A 25,941-nucleotide genomic window follows, 5' to 3' on the forward strand; every position below is an offset into this window, starting at 1 on the left:
GTTTACACCTCTGATAGAAATTATGTTCATTATCTTGCAATCTGGGAATTCTTAAAGTAGATGATCTCTAGGAAACAGAGAAATTGATAAGTAAGCTCTCTAAAATACGCTAAGAAAAAGGATTTTCCTACTTTGGGGCAATATTTTCCTTAGCTCTAATTTTTCCCAAGACTTGATTAGTATGGATGAGGCAGCAAATTCGAAGGGCATTATAACTTCATTTGGTCTTTTTTTCTTTCCTGCTTCAGAAAATTAAAACATCACATATTATGCCACCCTAATTTCTTACTAAGTGAAAACTTTAAGTTCAATTAAGGGACTTAACAGGGAAGTAAATAAATACTCAAGATATTAAGGAATTCAGAATGTCTTAAAATTAAGCTGTTTATTGAAGGGTTCCTAAGAAAAGAAGTTGCCTGAGATATTACCCTAAATAGGAAAGGTGCTCCAAACATCTTGCCATTTGAGAGATCCTTCTATTAACCTAAAAGGCCTATGTTGAATCACTCTACCCATTACAAAATTGAATCAAGTTACCTTTTCCAAGCCAAGAATTCGTGCGAGCACTTGACTGCCATTGAAAGTATATGTTCCGGGGATTTCCAAATCAGAACTTGGACTGGGAAATACTGTGGCTGTAATCAAAGAAGGAACAGATTAGCATTCCACACACACACCCACAAATGCACAGGACCACATGAGAATCCATAAACATCGCTTGTGACCTCATATACCCTACAGCAAGGATGTGCTCAAACATGCCTCTTCCATGGAAGTTTTATACTGGAAAAGTGGCAAATTCCATGAGTTTTTCTTTTCATATAAAATTGTGATGACTTTGGTCTGTTCTTGTTTTTTATCCAATCATTTAGATGTCATTTGCTTTCACTCCAGTCTGTGACATTAAACTTCATCACCAATATTATTGCCCAATAAACCGAATCATTTCTGTGCAGGCCTGGAGGATTTGAGGTGCCTATACTAGCTCCACAGATCCATCATATCCAACATCTGTTCAAAGGATCTGCCAATGCACATCTGGTGATAATCGTCTTTTCTTTTAATTATCCAATTGGGACACCGAAATCTGCTTAGAATCATAAATTCTCTCCTCAAAGTGGTTTCTGAATGATATTTTAGATCAAATAAATGGGATAAAGCCATTAGCCTGGACTACATACAGTATACTCTAATTAAGTAATTCCCAATGCATCTACATCTAGTATTATTTATTTATGATGTGGCAGAGTTTTCTGGGTTTGGAGCATTAGCTAGAAGACGACATTCATATCTATAACATGGATGTTCATTAAGCCAGTATATTGACCTTTATAAATTTAATACAGAAGTCTTTTGTCATCCTCAGAGCAAAGAATCTTAATATTCAATGGTACCAGTGACTCATCAGCAGTAGGGCCTAGGCTTTATTTTCGTGCCCACAGGGCTGAAGAATTTGCCATCTGATTCCTTTAGACTATGGCAATATATTTGTGAGATAACTGGCCAGAGTGAGAAACATAATCTGTGGCTACCAAGCAAAGCAAAGCTTACTGGACCATAACATTATAACCTTATTTCTACGGTGCTTTAACCTACTCAGCCAAAGACCCACAGATCATTCATAACAGAAAAGTAACTCCTCAAAACCATTCACCACCATGTTCCTACTACATTAACACAGGACTTTTTTTTTTACTTGCTCCATCAACTTGCATTGGAATGTTATTTAATATCATGAAGTCTTAAATATCCCATGGCCTTTTAAAGAAACTCCCTTTTTATCCAGAGCACCAACCATATTTCAACGTACAGGAATCTTGTTTTGTGCACTAATATATCCCCAGCCCCTAAGACAGTGGCTGCTTAGTATTAGGGACTCAGTAAATATTTGTCAATGAATGTTAGCCAGTCGTGCTGTTTCGAGCGTTTATTTTTTTTAACATGTGGCTTCTAATCAGTGTTTCTCAAGTCCACTTGCAACTGAATCACTCGCACCTAAGGCTCAGAAACGCATGTTTTGAGGGAGCAACTCAGGAAGAGTCTCTGCACGTGAAAATTTGAGAGCTACTGGCCTAGACGTGAAGCAAGTCCACAGTCACACTGAAGACTGTGATACTAAGCCTTAAGTGTGAGGAAGAAGTGTACAGCTGAAAGAGTACTGGCCTGGAAGTCCTTCTAATGCCAGCTCTGCTGTATGGCTGTAGATACAGCACTTAACTTTGTTGAGCCTCATATTCCTCATCTGTAAAATGGAAAATCTGGACAAACCTCTGAGATTCTTTCCAAAAATTTTTATTAATGGGCTTTCTAACCCATCCCAGCATCATCTAATTGCAGACAACTAAAGAGTCTACAGTCAGTTCTGGGAAATGGTGCAATTCTCAACATGTAGGCTTTTGCTCCTGTGGAGTATTTCAGTAAGAACTTAATTTCTAATTATTTTCAACACCTTTGCGTAATTGCACCGCCATACTCAGGCAACCATGAGGAACATTTAGATCTCTCAGGGCTATTCTAAGCATTCCTTCTTTGTTTGAAAACATTAAAGTATAAACCTTTCAAAGATTAGACCTTTACTGTTCCATAAGGCTTGCTCTGAACTCTACAGAAGAAAATAGCTTACCTAGTGATGCATGCCTTCTTTCTGGAACTTGGGTGCTCTGGAATGATAAACTGCTGTCCTTATCCAGGTTGGATGACTTTCTCAGAATCTCACTAGAGAAGAAAAAGCAAGAACTCTGTAACTTCTCCCACATTAATTTTAGTTACAGTAATGTATTATGTGGCAGATTCCAGGGCTGTCTGAGGACTTTCAAATATTTAATATAGTTTCCAGGATTTTAATGGAAGAATTCACCTAACCACACACCAATGAATATATAAGGTCTCCTACAAAGTATATTTTTATTCAGAGAAAATGGCCTAGATGAAGTTTAAAATAGTTATTTTTACTTTAATCTTGTAGAAAGGACATTTTAAAAGACATTAGAGATAAATACTTAAAATATGTATGATACATATTTTTCTTTTAAAAAGTTGATAGGTCCCAAATAAATGAGAATCCAAGAGTGCTTTGGGGACTGAAACAAAGGTCTGCTTATTTGTCAACATTAAAAGAAAAATAAGTTTTCTATGTTAAATTATAGATGGCCTTTTAAAGATTTTCAACACAGGTTCAAGGAAGAAGAGAAAGGCCAAACATTTATTGAATACCCAGTATGTGCCAGGAATTGTGGTTGATGTCATCACAGATGGCACCAAGTATAAAAGGAATAACATTAAAATAAATTTTCCGTTGCATTGAATGTGTCAAGGCAGTAATGATTACATTGTGGTGCCAGGAATCCCTGTGCAACATGATCACACTAGGTTTTGGAAGAAGACATTGCTGGGCCTTCCCACAATTAGTAACCCCCTCTTTTCTAAAAATTCGCTTTTTGTTTAGTTTATTATTAAAATGGAGATGATCACATTTTCTTGAAAACTGGATGTATCTAAAAGCTTGTGCCTAAAATAAGTATGTATGTTTCAAAAATAAAATCAGTCTAAATGCCAGGATGCCAATAATTTTTAGAATTCCAAAAAGTTGGTGAATTTTATGTAGTTATTTATAAAAACCTTAAGGTATGTAACAATGGCTATAAAAAGATAATGGAAAAGCAAGAAATTCTGCTTACTAGCATGGTTCAATTTGACTTCTGTTTTAGAAACAAGATCTGAATCCTAGTTCCAGGGTACTTTGTGTTTATAATTGGAAAAAGAAAAAGAAGTGATATTTGTTTTCATTCCCTAGTGTTTTTCCAATATTCTCCATAAAATGTATTTTTTGCTCCAAAAGTTCTGCATTCTTAATATATATTTGAATTATTCATGACCCTGACTGTATGCCCCTAATCTTTTTACATTCCTTATGCTGACTACGTGATGGGAAAATTGTTCAGGTAAAAATAAGAACTGACCTGAACATTTTCCCTTTTCTCAAAAAGAAGTTTTAGAAAGTTTGAGAAAGTTGAGTTTACTTTTCTTTTTCTCGACATTTTTTTAGTTTGGCTTGAAATCCTATGAGGACTACTGAATATCAACACATTTTGAAAACAAAAGCAAAAACTGCCTTCATAAAAATTTAAGGACTAGGGACAGCAACAAAAACAAAAGGGAGGATGACAAAGATCAAAATGAGCAATGAAAGAGCAAGAGAAAATAGACTCAATAATGAATGGTGGCGAGGAAGTGGGAAAAAAAGAAAGAAGAGGCAATAGGAAACTAAGCAAGTGTGCTCTTGGAGAAGCAAAAGCTGCATCTGCTCCACGGAGGACACTTTACTCATCTTCCCACATTCAGATACGAAACCTAAAATTACTCCTACAAATAGCATTTAAACACCATGGAAAGACAAACTCATTCCCTTCTCAGCAAGCAGCTGGCTCTGCAGCTCTGAGCTTGCTCAACAGTAAAATGACTGCTCCTAGACAAGGACGCACAGCAGCTCCCATTCTAACAGCACCTTTCTCTCACCAGGAAGTGCCCAGTGTGACATGGTTGCCCACATCTTTTATGTAGCCTTAATGTGTCTTTTCTTTGGAAGCGAGAGTTGGATATCATGTGTGCTTTGCTCTTCCCCTTCCTGAAAATATTCTCCAGCTTCATTTTGCATTGACAAGGTGTGGTGTGACAGCACGTGTCTACTCCCATCACACATCAAAACTGTTTTCTTTAAACTCTTAAAATGGAAACCACAAAATAAATGTACAACAGAGTATGTGCATAAAAAGATGAATTAATGCTGTAAATTGAAACACAGCTTACTTTCCCCCCAAACAAAGGTAATTAATTCTATTAACTCCCTATTAAATTACTTAAAGAGGGCAAGCAAGTAGCTGGTCTTACTGAGTTAATGGCATTCCTTGAAGTTTCTAATGAGCAGGATCATGTTTATAGACAAAGCACTACATGCTTCTTAGAACAGTGGTTGAGAAATAGCACCTTCCTGTTACTTCACACAAGCACTTAGTGCACACTTATTTCATATCTATCTGTACCTATTCCCACCACTTTTTCTATTTCAGCTGTGACATCTTTAGGAAAAGCTGCCATGTCTTATTTATCTTTATATTCCCAATATCTAGCATAGTATAGGACCATAAGATCTGATGGCTGATTAAATAAAAAGAGACCATATTGTTGGGGTGTGGCAGAAAGTACTTTATAGAGTTAGAAGATATCTTTGGAATTTCAGCTCTCTCTTCTAAAAGATCTCAGCCATCGTCTCCCTCACAAGCAAATTAGCAATAATAACACCTACTTTGCAAGGTTGTTATGAGTATGATATGAGGTGTGTGTACCAAGAGTCTCTCTGGGCCCTGTTATCATAGGTACTCATCAATATTAGCTCTCGGTCAGAGTACCCACAAAAGAAGATGTTGCAAAGATGCAACCTTCACCATCAGTATGGAGCTGGAGGCCCATACTTTAGATGTAATCCCTTTAGAATCCTAGAAACTTCAAAAGCTCCGGATACCAAATGGATGTATCCCATTATTTTATAGATCTGGAACCTACAAGTATTGACTAGTGATATGGAATGAGGCACAGGCCCTCACCCAGAGCCGTGTAACCCCTTCCTCATTTTATGAGTTTATGTAACTTCTTTATCTATTTATGAGATAAATATTCCACCAGTAGTGTTTACCAATTTCCCCCTTTTTAGAGTGTTAGGTTCTTAAGAAAAGCCTACAGTGTATTATGTTGGCAAATAGTAGGATGTTTAGCACATGACAAGCACTGGATACTTGATAATGAGGAACATTACTTGGAACAACTTACCACTAAAGCAACTTTTTTTAAATGGCTGTGGCCTGCTCTCCATTGTTGCATATCTGATTCTGCAGGGATCCTTAGAAAAGGAAACTCCCAGCCACAGCCCCAAAGTTATCATCTTACATCGTACCTACCATATTCATTCATTAACTCACCAACATTGATTACATTCTTATTATATGTAAAATAATGGGCAAGTAAAATAAGGAAACCAGGGATTATGGTACATTAATGAGAATAGCTAAGTAAGGACATGTGCAAAGGAGGACTGGAACACATGACAGGGCCCCTAAATCTGAGTTAGTCCCATTTGTGTTTGTTATAGAGCAATATCCTTACTCACATCCTTAATGCAAGCCTCTTGCAACCAGAAACATTTTTCCTTCAGCCTTCTATTAGCCCAGTGGTTTTCAAGTGTGGATAATTCCCCTACCCCAGGGGACATTTGGCAATGTCTGGAGACATATTTGGTTGTCACAACTGTGCGTGGAGTGTCACTGGCATCTAGTGAGTAGAGGCCAGGGGTGCTGCTGAACATCCTACAATGCACAACACAACAAAGAATTATCTGGTCCCAGTTATGAGTAGTTGAGAATCAAGGTTGAGAAACCCTGTACAATGACAGATAATGGAATTATTCAATTCATCCCCACTTCCAGTCCCCATGACCAAACCAAATCAGGAGAGATAAAAATCCTATTCAGGAACTCTAAATAGCTCCAAGGAAGCCTCAGAGACTCTATCTCATACTGGATATCTCTGGGAAGCATATGAAAGTATTCCACAAAACTTAGCTGTCCACTGAATTTGGGACATAGGCTCATCTGATTCCAGAAAATTCAACTCTCTGGGTGAACCAACAAAACCTGAGTCAAATCACCAAGTGGCCCATGGCATCAGTTTACTAACTTTTACTGGACCCAGCCACATGCACGGTACGATGGGCATGGCTAAGGGCTGCTCCTATAAGATAGTGAAGATGTAGATTCTGCCTCAGTGACATTTATAGGGCTCTATTTTGGAGTGGAATTCAATACAGGAAACATTTTGGATTTAAGAATTCCATCATTCTGAGGGAAAAAAAACTAAACACTGAATAGATTTTACTTGTTCTCAGACATGTCTACCAATAGTTACGTTCAGGAAATGTCACATTTATATATATCGTCTTAATGGTAAAATGCATGTACTTCCACTGGGTGTCTTTTTCCTATGAGTAGGAAACGTCACTACCTGTATAAGTGGTACTGTGTGCCATGGCATAATCTATTTATAAGAGGAAATCCTATCAGGAAAGGGACATATGGCAAATCCTGGAAAGAAAATTCTGACATTATTTTTTGTCTCTAAGGGTTAGTTAAATTTGTATACGTATTTTTTCTCATTTCCCAGAATTAGAATTACATGAGTATGTAGTGGCACCTGGAAACATATGAGATTTTCTGCAAGTCTAGTTCTGATCCCACTTCCAGATGACATTTGTCATTAACTTTTAACTGCAAATAAGGACGAAGGACACTGTAATGGTCTTGAGGCCCCCTCAGTGATTTGACGCAGTTGTCCTTCCTGGATATCCCAAACAGAAGTCACCCACAGGAGAATTTTAATTGTTTTAATTATTCATATTTCATCCTGACCCTCATTCCCTAAGGGTCATCCATACTTCAGCTATGGATATCTGTCCACATTCCAAACATATATCTCTTATAAGTGGCCCAGTTACAATCCAACAACCCATATCAGTTAAAACATTAAGATTTAGAAATGACTTAATATGTTACTGTGTCTTAGGGCTTTTTATATTCTTAGGAAAGACTTTGGAGTTAGTTATAGTATATAGTGAGTAGGGGCTAACTAATACATTTCTAAAATTTGTCAGGCTATTATTATGGGCAGATTAGGGGGTATCCTACATGTGTCAGGAACGCATAGAATATGGGGAGAAGGAGATAACACCACTGTCTCTCTCAGATGACACTGTGCAGATTATGTTCTACCTAACCATGAAACAAGCAGATTAATTTGGCAACACTGCAAGGAAATGTGTAATCTCTCCATCACAGTCAGTAGCAAAGCTGTCTGCCTATTCCTGTAAGCCAACTATGCAACTGCCTCTATTTTTCCCTTTCACTGAATTCTGGCATTCTTTCTCCATGACCTATCTCAAATATACATTCTGCTATTCTGGTAACCACCACCCTATCTGTTCTCAATGACCACACTCTTCAAAGCCTCTGAAAGAACTCTCCTGGCATCTGCCCACCCACACTTATCTCCACTTCACTAATACACTCTCCAGTAAGATCCATATTCCTCAGGCAGAAACAATGTCTTACGGTACCTGTGTAACTATTCACCATTTGTTGTCTAATATTCTGGGCACAGTGATACTTAAACAGACATTCAATACATTTACCATGTTATATAGCAGTTTACGTGTTATCTTGTCTCTCCGTCTCTCTTTCCCACTTGAACTGTAAGTTTATATAGGGCAAGACATATGCCTCATGCATTTCTGTATCTATAGTGACTTGCATAGCCTCCAGCATGCTGTACGAATTCATTATATTCTTATTGAATGAATGGTTGGGCTTACATAATAATTAAGACATTCTTCTACTTTGTTTTTTGATAAATAAAATTTTAACCATTCTTTTTTCACTTTTATCAATTTTATTTCATAATGATCAATGTTTCTGTTTAAATTACATGTAATTATGTTCCAATTCATGTATCTCTTTGTGATTTTAACTATGTAGTAACAAAAATGTAATACTAAAACAAGCTAGAGGAAAGTTTAAAACTCTTAAATTCTTATTGCCCTTTCTTTTTATGCTGATTTTAGCTAAAATGGTTACTAAATGGTTATAAATTAATCTAAAATTAATACAAGAAGAGACCTCTACATCCTTTCTCATCTATATAACCAAATGAAGGCAAACACCTGTTTTACTTCCAGTTATCTTACACTCCTAATAATATCTTTTGGTCAGTTTCTAAGTTCATCCATATTTTTCAATATTAAACAAAAGCCTTGGCACTTTAAAATTTGACCCGACTAAACTCTGATTAAATATTTTTTCAAGTTCTGCAGGAGCCATATAATAGGAGCAGAGGTACGAATTTAGAAGCCGCAGGTCATGAATGAGTGTCAACAGAAATAGGGAGCAAATCCACAGAGGCAACTGCCCCCAGGAGCTCAGGAAAGCTGAATCCCTTCTCCAAATAATGACCCTGTGCGCTCTAGGGGATGATCTTTGCTATTCGCCAACTGTGTGAGCAATGGCACATGGCCAGGGGCTCCCACTGTGCTGATAGATTCTGAGAGGCAGTGTAAGGAGGAAAGAAAAGGGTAAGATCTGTGATGTTGGATCATCTGTTGTGCAAATGAGCAAGAAAACCATAAACGTAATTGTTTCTTTTTTCAGACAGCTAGTTAGAGTCGATGCTGAGTACAGTGTTGGATTTTTTTTTAAACATCTCATCCTGAAGCTAATGCTTAGAGATGTATAAATTTAATAACAGAAGGCTGGTGCCAGATGCAAAATCACATCAAAACACTTGGCGACTGGCCAACAAGTAGTGACTGCAGTGTGATCATGTCTTTCAGAAGTGCATTCTATTAAAAGAAACATGGCAGGCCTCTTTTGGTGAGACCAAAGGTGGCATTTTTTCCCCTTACTTATAGAACAGAAAAGGAAGACTGTTTTGTTTCCTAATGAGGCTATGCTGGTGAATCTTCCTTCACTAAAGGGAAGCAATTTTAGTGGAATTGTTTATCCAGTAAAATATATGCCAGTTTCATTGCACAGCTATATAAAGCATAAAAGTTAATAGCATGATGGGAAATATCATTAATGCAACTTTATTATTGTACATAATTTTATAAATTAAACTCCAATTACTTAGTAGTTTAGAGAAAATAGTGAATATACAGCAATATACAACTTGAGCTAGATAAAATACCTGGAGGTAAAACTAAAATTAAGTAAAGCAGACATGATCAGCCATCTAGAGAATAATCAACAGATGAAAAAATACACCTGGACGTTAATCCTACTTCCAAAACCAACTCAGTGTCTCATCTCATGCAACCCCATGAATTTGGTTGTCTATAATATTAGGTAGACAAATACTTCTTTAGAGGGAACTATAGTTATGTACTTCTTAGATACTGTTAATTATGTCCCTTACCGTTCTTTGTAAAATGGTAATCCAATTTGTAAGTGATAGATATTAATTTTTCTCACAGCTCCTCTAATGCCTGGTTCACAAAATGTCTGTCTCAAGTAAACCTCTTTGTGAAGATTTACCTGATTACCCCAGCTGAAAGCTCTCTTTCTGCTTTAAGTATAGAGGGTGTCTTGCTTCAGCTTCCCTCTGGCACTCTTCATTGTACTATCTCCTATTATTGTTATTGATTTAATGTTTTCCCTCTGCTGCTAGAACATCAGCATACATTATTCCTAATTCATCACTCACTTAGTGAAAAACATAGAGACCATCAACATTGGAACAAGAAGGAATGCCATTCTTCTTCCATCCCACCTTTGCACTGATTATACAAGAGGGAATAGACACTAGCTGGCAGTGGTCTTCTTACAGAATTAATTGCACACTGGTGCTCATTGAGGTCATGCTTGTATATGCCTAGAACTGTGCCGTTCTCATAGACAATGTATCATGTCATTTCCCCACTCAAAACTTTCAGATGGCTTCTCCTTACACTAAACACACAATGTGAATCCCCTTACCTTTTCTTTCATGATCGATTCTGCATGCTCTGGTCTCTGAGGTTCCTTTTCTACGTATCCCAATCCGTTTCCTCATCCCTTGCCATGTTGCAACCATGTTAGCTGACTTTTTGCTCTTCTAAATGGTTGGGTTTGTCCCCACCTCAGGATCATTTGCTGTTTCTCAGCATGCAACACTCTCTTCCAGATATTCATATGCTGCTGCTGATTTTTCCTTGTCCTTGTTGGTCTCTACCGAAATGTCACTTCTAGCAGAGGCCTTCTTTTGACACTCTATTAAATCCCTACTTTATAATTTCTACCTGTTAACCTGCTTTATTTTCTCACTAGCACACTCATTATTATTTAATTATGCTATTTATTTATTTGATCATGCTGTTGCTTTCCCTTCCTTTAGAATGCAAAAAGGATAGAGAAATTGTTTTATTCACCTCTGTATCCCAGTGCCTAGAATGGTGCCTGGCACATAGAAGCCTCTCAGTCTATTAATCTATTTTTTAAATAGATTAATAAATGAATGAATGAACATCAGATTGTTTTAAGCATCAAGCCTAATTATTGAGACAACAAAATCAGTGTGAATCAGCATCCCAACAATTAGGGGTCCCAAGTTGTGTCTCATGACAATTCTTAACATGTTTATATTTTTTGATAAACGAGTTGCAGTTCCACTCTTAAAGTATCACCTAGATTATTTGATGACCAAAATAATGAGAATGGTATTAAAGGAGAAATTGTGCTACATGCTAGGGAATTTAGTGTTAAAGTTTGGCAACTAAATATCTACGATTATAGATAAATATAATATTTTCTTGAGAGATACTCAAAAAATATCTCTAACAGAATTAGCGCATGGTTGATTCAAGATTACAATATTGTTTTCAGTTCTGAAGACAGATAGGCTTCCGGGAGTCTTTTTAGGTTTAGAATCCCAGCAAGGAAAATTGAAGTTGTAAATGGTCAGGTTGTTAATGGCTTAGATTCCCTATTCATTCTTCACCTGCTCCTTACACCATAAAGTAGAACATGCATTAACCTCATTTAAAGGTTGTCATTCAATTATGTATACTTTTAACTTTATTACTTTGAATTTCAGGACCCTTAATTTCCTTTTTTGCACTTCCTGGTTTTTATTGTATCTGAAAGTATCACACATGGTAGTACCAGTATGTGATTCTTCCAGGATGATGGCCCTGACACTTATCTTACACTTACGACATCTCATGCTTGTGATGAGTCTCAGGCAATGTGTCACTGATAATTTAAGGTTGGATAGAGAATCTTTGAGGGATGTAAAGGAGGACTACCTTAGTCACCCATCTTATAAAGCAAATTTGAGACATTCACCCAAAGTAGATTGTACTCAATCTCACATAAACACAGTTATTCCAGTTTGTACCTACTTTGTTATTTCATATTTAGATCATCACATTTATAGACATAGAAAACAAAATTGCATATCTAAGCTTGCATGGCTTCCTGGCTATCTCAGAAGGAAACAAGATTTGATCTCTCAGAACAATTGAACACACTTGAGAAGTGCCCCCACCTGTCTTTAAATAGTGCATCATCAATTCCTTTCCTACGAAGCAGATCTTGTGGGCCATAGGGTGTGTCTTTGCACTTAGAGTCTGTGTCACAGAGTAGGGTCTGCAGGAACGGGAAGAATCCAGTACTAGGAAGGTTTCGAGGTGCGAGGTAACCTAAAATTAAAAGAACAGTCATTACATCACTATGGCACATTTGTCCGGGAAAGAACATAAATGCAGTAACTCCACTTTGTGAAGTTACCTCCTGGATTACCACTGTCCGGGTCCCCCAACTGAGCCCCAACTCTGCAACTAACACTCACCACTGAGTAGGAGCAGTCTTGGAGGGTGTTATGTTTAACTTCCCTTTTCCGGATTTGCTAATATGTATAAAAACATTTTAAAATGCCTGGTTACCTCATGAATTCCCTTCCTGGGATTTATTCTAAGGAAATACTTACAGGTAGTTGCAAGAATGTTTGCCAGAATGTTTTAAAAATAAATCACAGTGTATCCACATGATAAAACACAAAGCAGCCAATACAAATGTTGTCAATTAATACAAAAAGTGTTTGTGACACATTGTTAGTTTAAAAGAACAGATCAGAAAACAGATGAACAGAAGAGTCCTAATCTTTTAATACATGCACACACACACACACACACACAAACGTGTACTAAAAAATCCAAAAGACTGTATCACCAAAATTTGATTGATGGCTTTTTTCCTGGGTAATGTATTTCATTTTATTTTCTTCCTTTTGACTGTATATTAACTGTGTTTTATCACAATTTACATGTCTTCTTTTGTAATCAAAGTAGGTATAAATGCAGCCATTCTTCCAAAAACCAGGAGCTATTTTTGGTCTCTTTAAAATTTAACATTTTAATTATCCTATATACACAACTTCTTTTTCCCATTTAAAAACCAATAGTGAATGGTATGAATGAAAATGCAAATTTTCTCCAAAATTAAAGTCATACAAAACAGTAATTTTCATAGTGAGGGGTTTTGTAAACTTTAACATTTCCTTTATAAAATACGATGATGGCATACACACGAGTCATGACAATAGGCAAGCTGGGAAATACACATCTTTTCACAATTAGGTTTGCTATGAAAACACTAGATTTCTTCCTCTGGGGGAATACACAGACAATGAACTTTCAAAAAAGGCAAGTTTAGGAAAATTAGGGCTAAAAAGCAAAACTTTAATCTCCACATGAATGTGTAAAAAAAAAAAAAAAAAAAAAAAAAAAAAAAAAAAAGAGTGCCCGTACAGGTCTGTTTTTATTTTAAAGAGAAAGGAGAAAAGTAAAAAAAGAGAGAGAGAGAAAGAGAGAATGGTAAGAGCAACATGGCCATGCATTAATTTACCAGTAGAAAGAATAAATAGGTATTTGATTCCAGTAACTTAAATATAGGTCTGTATAAAGAAAGAGCTGGGGGAAAAAAATAAAGAAGGGAAAATATGAAAGCTTGCCAGAAGAAAAGCAAAGAGGGAAAAAGAGAGATTGGAGAATGCTCTACTGTTGACCTTAAAGATGGCGGAAAAAACTGCAAGTCAAGGAATATGGGGAGCCTCTAGAACTTCTAACTAGAACAATCTAGAAGACAGCTTTTCTTCTAGAGGGTCCAGAAGGAATGCAGCCCTGCTGACACCTTGGATTTTAGCTCGCTGAGACCAAATTCTGGACTTCTGACCTCCAGAACTGTAAAATAATAGGTTTGTGTTGTTTTAAGACACTCAGTTTGGGGTAATTTATCACAGTAACTATAGAAAAAAATAGTTTAAAAATTAATACCAGTATGAACGAAAGATTTGAAAACTCAGAAGAAATTGGAGAGAACTGAAGCCCACCAAACTATTCACTAGTTCCTTCCATGTGGACCCTCTTTGACACCAGAGAGACTGGTGCCTTTCCTAATGTTAAACCTAAGTGAAAATTGCAGTGAACCAATAATAATTTCCCAGCAATGTTTTCACTGTATGCAATTCCCTGAATAAAATAGAGAGTAGCTGCTAAACCGCCTGTTAGCTTTTCATGTCATCCCTCTGAAACAAAATTTTACCACAGTGAACTGCATATGGCAAGACCTTTAAAAGTCTGCAGTGGAGGTTCACCATTCATGGTAATGCACTCTGTTACACAGATCTCCACTGTAACCTCTCACTCAGGGTATACGGCTGCAAATGAACTTATTACTACTCTCTGTCAAACACATGGAGTGGCTGATTTGAATGGAAGATAGATGGAAGGGCAACAGAAAGATGACCAGATGACCCCTCTGCTCTATGCCACTTATCAGCATGATGGCGTGGCTGAGTCAGGCAGTACTGAAAAAAATGAGACACTCAAGAAAAGCCATATTGCAATACAAAGAGAGGGAAAGAAGGAAAAAGATGTCATGGAAAAAAGAGCTTTCGGTGACATCCAAATTACCTTTCCTGGCATTCATTACAAATTGCAAATGATTTGAGAGGAATTTGAAGGAATTTAACCCACAACATTCTTTGGTATGATATCTACAGAGGACAAACCTAATTTATAGGAAAATTCATCACAGAGTTTCTTTAAAAATAAACTCCCATGGTGTTGAAAGTATAGACAGTCTATGCTTTGCACAGTTTTTTGATAATGGATTTTTAACATGTTACATGGGATCGTGCAAATGAGGAATTGATTCAGGCATGCACAAGTTTCAGCTAACAGACTGCCATGCAGAGCATGGATGGCTTGCGTTATTTGTTTTGCCGTAATCTTTTAATCAAGGCCTATACCCTCATCAATGTAAGGGTGCCTGTTGCAACAACAATAACAACAGTGATTTATTAAGTATCTACTGTATCCCATGTGCTGTGCTAGGCATGTAACATTTACTTATGTTATTCATCCTTCCTTGACATCTATAATATACTTTCTCATATACATCAACTTTTCATAAATTCTGGAAATCCTCTAGAAGTAATGTCTGAATTAAATAGAATTAAATTTCCTGTAGCTTTCTTGTAAAAAAAAATGATATTTTTTCCATTCTCTTCGCATCTCAGTTATGTATACAAATAAAAAGAGCAATGGTGGAATCAAACCGTTACACATCTTAAAGAGCTGCTAATTTTGACTTCAGCGCATTCTATCCTTGAAGGTGTTTCTGGCACTTTCAGTTCTGAAATTACATTCCCCTTTAAGTTCCCCAGTGCTAGGATAAAGAAAAAAGAGAAGCCTCTCTCTTTCTTTCAGGAAACTTCCATGCAGCAAGCATAGGAATTGCAAAATTAAAGCTAATAATTGAGTGTCTATGTTCCCAGCCAAAGCACAAATTTAAGGACAGAAGTAAAGGAAGACCATGATTGTGCAAACCATGGCAGCCCCATACAAGTAAAAATAAAAATAAAAGAATCTGAGGCAGGTTTTTGAGATAGAGTGTTTAAGCAGGATAAAGTCCATGGTACCATGATTCCCAAAAGTCTCATCCCAGGATAACATTCATGCCCATCTCCAGGAGAAAAGCTATTGAAGAATCTGCCAATTTCATAGGGTCGAATTCAGAAGATGTCAGCATCCTCTGGGAGTAGGGTGAGGTATGTGTTGGTTGGCAAAATCCTAAGCTGGTTATGGCTTAGTTTCTCAGGGGCCCCAGGCAAAGGCAGTGAGCAGCCAGCCACCCATGGGTGGAGAGAGGTCATTCTCATTGAATGGATACAGTCTACCTCATTGACACCATCCAATCATAACACTGACACAGTCCACGTTATTTCAAGGAGTTGAATCAAACCAAACTATGACACAATTTTGGGAACAAACCACCAATTAACTCAACTTTAAAGTAAATCAGATTCATTTTTCATTGCTATAAGAATGAAACTAGAATTACAAAAAGAATCAGTTCTAAGAATTTTTTAAATGTATGCTTTGTAAATAATTGTGATATCAATGGATATATGTAATGTTTACCTCAAAGGGAGATCAATTTTGATTTTCCTTTTTCTTTCCTCTCAAAAGAATCTATTCTGAACACTGTCAGTGTGACAGAATGTAAAGATTAGAGTGATGGTTCTCCAAGTTTGATCCTTGGACCAACAACATCAGTGTCACCTGGGAACTTATTAGAAATAAAAATTTCAGATCCCACCCTAGATCTCCTTAATCAGAAACTCTGGGGGTGGGGTTCATCAATCTGTGTTTTAATAAGCTCTCTAGGTAATTCTGATGCACAGTGAAGTTTGGGAACCACTGGATTAGACTGCAAAGCTTTTCATGAGAATCAGTAAATATTTTAAGCTTGTGGGCCATACTGTCTCCATTACAATTACTGAATTTTGCAATTATAGTATGAAAGCAGCCATAGACAATGGGTGCCTCAATGAACCTGGTTGTATTCCAATAAAACTTTATTTACAGAAACAGGCAATAGGCTGGAATTGGCCCACGGGCTGTAGTTTGCTGACTCCTGGAAGGATAGCCTTTCTTACAGGCATCTCCCTCCTTCTCCTGCCTTGTTCACTTCCTGTTTTCACTTTCTCCCCCAGCCTTCTTTTCCTCTTCCCTCATTGCATCTAATCGACTTAATTCTTTTTCCTCTACTTCTTAATGTTTTCTTCTTTCCTTTTCACTCACTGCTTCCTCTTTTCATTCAATTTCCAATTCTTCTTTTCCCTTTTCCTCCGGCTGCTGCCTTTCCTCCCTGCTCCCCTCTCTGTATTCACTGATGCAGCCAAGAATGCAGTTGTCTCTCAATGTCTTCCTTTACTTTGTCTTTTTCACCACCATAGAAGAATTTTGACTCACTTCCGCAATAAATTCAGGAGCACATTGCTCACTGGCACTGTCTAGAGAAGTGCTATTTTCTACTTATTTTATTATTGCAGAAAGTTATGCCACGGTCTTTTCAGGAATGAAGCTACTTCCATTTGAAATCATTAGGCTCCAGAAATATTCTGTAGGCTGCCTTGGTGACATTTGTACATATTATAGCAATGGTAGAATCGGACACTTTCCACTGTTTTATTCTGTTTTTCTCAAAACAGTTCAGAAGACAACCTAGTTGGTATTTTTATATTTCCAGGTGAAAGGCATTTAGTCTTTACCCCAGTGAAGAATAGAATGATACATTTTGGAAGGAAAATTCTGACTTTTTTAAAAAAAATATGGAGTTACTCATTTGAGAGCATTTTTTTTTTTCTTAATTTCTTTGGATACAGGGTCACAGTGGCAGAATAAGCGTCAGGCCTTCTGATCGTGCAAATAATGTCTCCTTGTCAAGCACCACAACAGGGACTTAACACCATATCAAGAGTACAGAATGAGAGAAGCATATCAAAAACATCACCCGTAAACAATCAAATACCTAAATGTGAATTTTCAAAGCATAGGAAAGGAAATGAATCTTAGAAACATATTTGTAATAATTTATTAACTTTTTTTTTAAATCTTCTTGTAGTTTTCAAGCACATTTTGTTCTCGGTTACATTTGAAAAGACAAGTTAAATTGTAAATGATATAAACTTGGCCTTTCAAAGTAGTTCGTAACATTACATCAGGAGCCTGTAGATCTGTTCCTGTTCTCCTTCGCATGCACCTTTCATTTGAGGGATCAGTCTACTTACTGAGGGGAGGTGTCCTGTCCACCACCCACCTTCAGATAAAATCAAATACACCAGTTCTTCCTGATTCCAGTCCCTCGGAATGAGGGCTTCTACACCTATGTGGCCTAGAGTGACTTCAGCCTAGGGCTGAAAACCAATATGACTTCGAACCTGCTAATAGAGACTCTAACCTAGTAAAATTGCGTCTTTTTAAGAGACTGGATAAAAAAATAAGCTATTTAAAAGAAAGAAAAAACCTTACATAGTTCTTAGCACAATGCTTCACACATTGTAAACAATTTTAAATATGTGAATAAATGCGTGGCTGTAGGAACCCCTGGGGGAGTCCAAGGAAGACTGCATGACTCAAGACTCTAACCTAATATACATCGTTATGTTTATCGTTTGTAGGACAAAGATTCAAATTGAATTCCAATCTTATAGTAAGTTCAAGGGATAATATTGCATTATATTCACATGCCTTGTAAAATAGATAGATTTAATTAATAAAATCAATAATATTTATTGTTGTAGGGCCTTTCAGTATTGATTTTTCTGAAAATCTAACTAATATACATTGACATCCATAAATGTCAACCTCTGGATTTATTATCCACAAAGTGAATCCATTTGCCATCTATTCAATAATATTTACTGGGCAGGTATTGTGTGCTTGGCACCAAGAAAGGTGTTAAGTAGGGTTCATTCTTCTATTTTTTAAAAAATCGTTCATCTTTTTTTAAATTTTTTTTATTATTATTATTATACTTTAAGTTTTAGGGTACATGTGCACAATGTGCAGGTTAGTTACATATGTATACATGTGCCATGCTGGTGTGCTGCACCAATTAACTCGTCATTTAGCATTAGGTATATCTCCTAATGCTATCCCTCCCCCCTCCCCCCACCCCACAACAGTCCCCAGAGTGTGATGTTCCCCTTCCTGTGTCCATGTGTTCTCATTTTTCAATTCCTATCCATGAGTGAGAACATGCGGTGTTTGGTTTTTTGTCCTTACGATAGTTTACTGAGAACGATGATTAAAAATTGTTCATCTTAACAGTTAAAAAATATTACTCTGGGTTATTATGGAAAGACAGAAAAAAGAGAGAGTAGGTGAATCTGGTTTACAAGGTCATCACAGTTTTATTAAGTAAAATGCATATAGAAATCATTTGTCTTCCTGAACTGCCAGAAATATTGTGTACTAAAAAGTGTATGTTTGAAAACAAACAAAAGACATTGGTTAAAAAATAAACCTTCGGCTAGGAGCAGAGGCTCACACCTATACTCTCGCACTTTGGGATGCCAAGACGGATGGATTGCTTAAGCCCAGCAGTTCGAGACAAAGCCTGGGCAACATGGCGAAACCCTGTTTCTACAAAAAATACACACTCAAGAAAACCCACAAACTATCTCCGCATGGTGGTATGTGCCTGCAGTCCCACCTACTCCAGAGGCTGAGGTAGGAGAATCTCTTGAGCTCAGGAGTTCAAGGCTGCAGTGAGCCATGATCATGCCACAACACTCCAGCCTGGGCAACAGAGTGAGATCCTGTCTCAAATAAAATAAAATAAAATAAAATAAAATAAAATAAAATAAAATAAAATAAAATAAAATAAAAAATAAATCTTCATGGTTTTGAAGGAATTTAACATACATCATTTCATACAAGCTCCATGACAATTCTGTAAGATAGGCAGGGTGAGGGCTTATGCCCATTTTGTAGATAACCTCCGAGAAATCAAGCAATTTGGTCAAAGTCCAAATAAATAATTAATAATAAACAAACATAAACAATAAAATGCCAGAGATGGATCTAGAACTATATGATAGATTACAGTGATGAAAACACATGTTCAGCTGAGCTTCAGAATCTTGGAGGAGGAAAGAGACTGAGAATTTGAAAAACAGGTACACTTCTAGTTTTGCTGTTGAATCACTGAATCACCAGGGGGTAAATTAACCTAGGACTCTATTTCCACATCTCCCAAATTGAAGATAATGGATTTTGCCATCTCACAGGGCACAGGGAAGATCAATTAGGCAATGCTTGTGTAAGGTACTATAAGCATTGAAGACACAAGGCCCCATGGAACCATGAGTTACCATTGCTCATCGGGCTTCTCTTGCATCATTCCTCTTATTTTCCACTTGCTGGCTGTGGCTTCTCTGCTCGACCTGGTCTCCCGGCTCATGCCTTGAGCCAGTGAATGGTTTGGAGTGTTGCATGATGATGCACTTCTCTTCCTAGTAATTCATAATATGTACCTGTATCAACCGCTGTAGTGTTTAAATTACTGTGTGCTCAGTGGGTGTGGTGCCATGATACATTCTCCCTCCTTCTCCCCAGGCAAGTCTTACTTCATAGCACAGATTCTTTTCCAAGTTCAAATCCATTGGCAAAAAGGTAGACCGTAGGTGGTAATGAGGGCTGAGGCAAGACGCCTAATCCTGAAAGCAGTGATTAAGGAGTTCCTGTACTCAAAATGTTGGCACCTGAATATGTTCAATTGCTACAGCCACAAGGAACAAGAACAAACCTTGGGTCATTTGGGTGGGTGTCCTACAATGTCGGGATCTTTCTGACATCCTCTGCCTCCCTCATAGCTGCTGCCAAGTACCACAGCCAGACGGATTTTGAAAAGTACAAAAAGTGTCCCTATGGATAGGACATAGGGACATTTTTTGTACCTTGAGACTCTGGCTATGAAACTATAGGCAAGAGGCATTGGGGGAAGATCTCTGCCCTCTTTATATTGTTGGCTTATTGCTATTATTATTTTTTAAGGGAAGCAGAGTTTTTAGAAGGCAGTCTGGACTCAGGACCTTGCTGTCTCTTTGGATGTTATCTCTTTGACCCTTTAGTGTACACTTGAATTGATGGTCAGCCCAGAAGACTCCATAACCCCGCCTTCCTGCATGTCCAGACCAAAATGTAGCTCCTTCTTTTCTGAATGTTAAGGAGACCCTGCTGGGTGATGGGTTCCAAAGATCATGGCCTGGTCTATTTAAATTTTAAACAAAATGTTTTGATTCAAGGCTGGGAGATATAACAGTAACAAATACATGGCAGATAATAAACTCCCTTGTGAACTGAATCTGGGGGAAGTTTAAAAATAAAAATCTCACTCATACTTTCAAAACATTTCCACTTAACAAAGAATGTTGAGTTCTTCGCCAGGCGCGGTGGCTCACGCCTGTAATCCCAGCACTTTGGGAGGCCAAGGTGGGCGGATCACGAGGTCAGGAGTTCGAGACCAGCCTGGCCAACATGGTGAAACCCTGTCTCTACTAAAAATACAAAAATTAGCTGGGCATGGTGGCAGGCACCTGTAACCCCAGCTACTTGGGAAGCTGAGGCAGGAGAATTGCTTGAACCCAGGAGGCGGAGGTTGCAGTGAGCCAAGATCGTGCCATTGCACTCCAGACTGGGTGACAGAGCAAGACTCTGCCTCCAAAAAAAAAGAAAGAAAGAAAAGAAACAAGGAATGTTGGGTTCTATGGCTCATCTGGGGTGAGTAGGGTTTATTAGTCTTGTTAGATAAGCCTTACAGTAACTGACATTTTGCTTTTCTGAAACTTGTCTTTTAGTAACAAAGATTCGCGATTGCATTTTTAAAAAATCTCCCTGCTATGGCCATTTGCAAATAGAATCCTGGCAACTATTTTTCCCCTCTAAATATACATTAAATTTTTTTTAAATAGACCCCTAGAATCTCATTTCATTGTAGGACATTCTCCCTCTAAAATTTAGCCTCCTAATTCTCCTTAGATGCCGCTAACCAGGAAGATGGTTTTTAGCCTCTGGGCAGGTCTGAATTAAGCTGGGTATGCATACACTGGGTATGACCGTGCTGATTGGTCATATCAGAAAGGCCTGGTGCTGGTGGGTAAAGAGCCACTATCCTGAGCCCCATCAGTTGCAGCCCCCCCACTCCGAGATATTCTCCCTTTCCACAGATCCAGCAACACCACTTAGCATCCAGGAAAGGAGGGGTACCCTGGAGGAATGGTACACTGGGGGAGTGGTACTTCCTGCAGTGCCACTGCATCTGTTCTGATTGAGGAGGGAAGAGCTGTGCTCATAGTTAACTGTGTTGCTGATCACCTAGGCATCTAGGAGTTAACTCACAAAGCCTGCACCGAGAGAACGAGTTGAGGATTTAATTCCTCTCCTGTTACTATGATCTCCAATGTGATGTTGGGGTTTGGAGGAGTAGAGTGGGGAAGCATCGGGGATTCCTCTAAACCAGACTCTGGGGCCAAATGAGTTTAGGAAACTAAACTCTATCTCCCCTTCTGGGAAAGCCAGAATATATTTGCATATTAAAGACTCTGAAAAGTTTTTCAGTAAAAAACCTGAATAACTTTGGTTAATTCCAGATTTCCATGATCTGATTACAGAACATGTTTTCCTTTCCTTCTTTAAATTTTTCTCCCTGTTTTTTAGGGTAATATCCTGGGAATGAATATTCCATGGGGCACACTTTGGAAAACAGAGCCTTAATCCATGATCTCACATATTCCCAGCTGAAAAGATGCCTGGAATTGAAAAGTTGTTTTTCCCCCTCTCAGGAAGAAACGTCTTACATAAGAAAATATTTTGGTTTCAAGTCTTAATGTACTAAAACTTATTTGTAAACTGTCACCTTACTAATATGGCTTAAAGATGGTAATTCAGCAAGCACCTTAGTGTTTGTGCATTACTATTTGTGGGAGTCCCTCAGCAAAACCTATCTCAGACATTGCCTGAAGAAGGGAGTTTCATTCTAGAAGGATTTTAGGAGGCTTATTAAAGTACACACTCTATAATAGGGAAAAATAATGAGGGACTCAGAATGAGAACAAACAAGGATAGGAAAAAATAAAGCCAATACAATAATATGGGCCAGAGGTCTGTGTATTGATAGAGGTTGGCCACAAATTTGGATCTGGGTGTCAAAGAAATACAGAAACATGATCATTTACCGAGTTCACAGTGTCCATAAAATAAAATAAAAATAAATAAATAAATCGGCCAGGCGTGGAGGCTCACGCCTGTAATCCCAGCACTTTGGGAGGCCAAGGTGGGCCGATCATGAGGTCAGGAGATCGAGAACATCCTGGTCAACATGGTAAAACCCCCTCTCTACTAAAAATACAAAAATTAGCTGGGTGTGGTGGTGCATGCCTGTAGTCCCAGCTACTTGGGAGGCTGAGGCAGGAGAATCACTTGAACCCGGGAGGTGGGGGTTGCAGTGAGCCGAGATCATGCCACTGTACTCAAGCCTGGGTGACAGAGCGAGACTCTGTCTCAAAAAATAAAAATAAAAATAAATAAATAAACAAATGTACTGGGATAGATATAGCTTTTACTATACAGAGAGAAATCACACTTGTCAGGCACTTTAGGGCTTCACTTTAGTGAGTCAAATGTGAGAGTGTATTTACCCCCCACCACCAATGCATGGGAGCTTCAGTGAAAGTGATCCATTATTCCAGTGGCCAATCCTTAGCAGGAGGGAGATGGAGGTGTTTACCACTTGCAGGCAAAGAGGGGGGAAAATTGAGTAATGTTCTCCCTTCGCCACTTCTAAAGGGGTCACTGCCAATTTGGGCCACCATCATCATGATACCAGTGTACAGAATACCAAGAAAGATAATGAAAACAGTGTAAAGTTGTTAGGAGTTAATCAGAGAAAATGCCCTTTTCAACTTCTTCCCCAAATCTTTGCCCTTCTAGTAACCTGAGCTAACTTATGAGTTATTGCCCGGAACTATATATTGGCAAAATTTTCAGGAAGTACTCTAGTGAGTGAAGGTTCAGACAGGAGCGAGAGTCAAAAAGCATCCTCTTAATCCTAGCTTTGCAAATGATTTATTGTGCAACCATAACCCTGTATCTTGAGTCAGCTTCCTCACTTATGCAGGAAAAAAAAAAAATCTGGGCCATCCATCCATCACAACTGTTCCAAGTAGAAGAATCCCCTATAAAAGGAGATGAGCATGTTCAAGTATTAAGCACTTAAAATGAAGATTATGTTTGGAAATCAAAATATAATTTTGATAACCCATTAAAAGTAATGAAATGGAGAAAACAAATTTTAGTAATTACCCCAATAGAGGTATGTTACTAACAACTATCTTTTCACTTGGAAATCTGACTCAGTTATTATCACAGTGAATTTTGTGTGCTATGGTGTAAAACTAAAAGCCAATGAAATTTATTGCTGGGATCATTGTATGGAAAAAAATAGACCTCATCAAGGCAGAAGCTTAGTCACTTCTTTAATTCAACAGATGGTCTATTCACTCGGGAGGCTCGAAGTCTGGTTCCAGATCCTATCACTCCTCAACAGTTTGTGTAATATTTAGGTCTTTGGTATTCATATTCCATCTATTTACAAATGATACTTGTGACAGCCCACCAGTGGAAAATGTGTGTCACAACCTTTTCTTTCCAGCAGCACTGCTGACAGGTAGCAAAACCCCATCTTCTCATCAGACTTGACTTTTTTCCTCAACCAAAGATTTCCTTACCAAGACCTCTGCCAATCGCAAAGAGACAATTTATGTGACCCGTGGCTTGCTTTGTATCCCACAACATGTTACTGGCCTTCTCCCTCTCTCTTCGCAGATCCATTTTTCGTCAAAGTTACTGTCTCATTAAGGGGAAAAATAGCAGAGAAAAATTCCCTGGTGGTATGTTCCCACGTTGTACAGTTAAAATTTATCATTAAAAATATTTTAACATAGCAATTAGTATTTGTTTTTTTTAAGAAAAAGTTCTTTTTTTTTTCTGAAAAGAAAACACTTCAGAAAAATACACAGGAAAACCAAGAGATTCCATTTTACATCTATCAGATTGGCAAAAGTCTAAAACACAAGTGTTGAGAGGATATGGAGGAATGGGAACTCTCATCCCATGGTGGGGAAAAGTAAATTGATAAAGCTAGTATGGAAAGCATTTGGCCACATTTGACAAAGTTTAAAAATGTGCCTAAGTCTAGAGAGGTACTCTAGAAAAACACACACACGTGCAAAAGGAGAAATATAAAAGAATATCCATTATGGTAATAAATTGAAAGTGTTCATCAAAAGACCATGGACAAATAGATTGTGATATATTTATACATGGAGTAGATGGGTCAAAGTGAATAAACTCAAGCTGCCTAAATCAATGGAGATAAACTACACAACACAGTGCTGAGCAAAACATAATGTTGAGCCCAAAAAGCTTAATACAAAAGGATGTGTGAGTGGGATGCCATTTACATAACATTTAGACACTTGGAAAATAATACTATGTGATGTAGTCAAGTATATAAGCATATAGTAAAAAATATAAAACAAGCATAAGAATGTTACACACTGAATTAGTGATAATTATTTCCTTCAGGAACAGAAGGAAGGAGGCAGGAAGGGAGGGAGAAAATGGAACCTACTAGGTTTACACAGGGGCCTCCAAGGTACCTTTAATGTTTGACTTCTTTTAAATGATAACACAAATAGATGCTGAAGCAAATATGACATCAAAATATTAGAGTCTGATAAAGTTGGGCAGTAGATACATGAAGGTCTGTTATTTTTGTGCTTGCCAATGTGTTTGAAATATTTCACAATTTTCTTAATAATGATGTATTGGAATTGCATTCGACCATAACTAGGTTTTAGTTACAAAGTACCAGAGACAGCGCATTACAATGTAAGCTTACCTACAAGCCAGTTCAAGAATAGCTTTATAACAATGCTCTCTGAGTTGATAAATTCCATTCTTTGGTTTTGTCAATTTTGTGGGTAACTCATTTACCTAGGTTTTATTTTTTTACTCACTGTCCTCCTTGCCCTGTTTATTATGATACTAGCTGGGATTTCTCTTCCTGAGGGGTAGAGCTAATTCAGAGCTCATTAAATGCATAACTCCAAACTGTTCCATTATATATTACCTCTATCTACTCTCCACTGAGCATCATCTGCTATTGTGTTTACTCCATTACCGAGCTAAATTAAGTCCTGCAAGAGTTTCTCATAATCCTTCAAACTTCTGGTTGTTGGCAGACATGTGCCATTTATTTGTATTGCTTCTGAATTATTAACAAATATATTTTTAAATTGTCTCTAGGTTTCTAAAAGTCAACTCACTGTTCGATGAATGCTGTGCTCTCATTTTACATATTTGCCCATCTCAGCTGGTTTTTGGAATCCGAGATCGGACCTTTTATCTATTATTAAATTATACCTCAAATTACTTAATGCAACAGTTGTTCATAG

At 37.7% G+C, this 25,941-nt stretch overlaps 1 protein-coding gene across 1 annotated transcript in view; it reads right to left on the reverse strand.

The window, feature by feature from the left end:
• The window catches only part of ABCA12 (ATP binding cassette subfamily A member 12), a 206,679-nt gene that overhangs the window by 120,424 nt on the left and 60,314 nt on the right, over nucleotides 1-25,941 (reverse strand). Inside the window, exons 3-5 of the mRNA XM_016950439.4 lie at nucleotides 12,121-12,274; nucleotides 2,624-2,715; nucleotides 538-635 (exon numbers count right to left, since the gene is read on the reverse strand). Coding sequence (XP_016805928.3) covers nucleotides 538-635; nucleotides 2,624-2,715; nucleotides 12,121-12,274 — 344 coding nt within the window. The remainder of the gene's footprint in view (nucleotides 1-537; nucleotides 636-2,623; nucleotides 2,716-12,120; nucleotides 12,275-25,941) is intronic.

This window comes from Pan troglodytes, chromosome 13, assembly GCF_028858775.2.
Source record: "Pan troglodytes isolate AG18354 chromosome 13, NHGRI_mPanTro3-v2.0_pri, whole genome shotgun sequence".
Lineage (NCBI taxonomy): Eukaryota > Metazoa > Chordata > Mammalia > Primates > Hominidae > Pan > Pan troglodytes.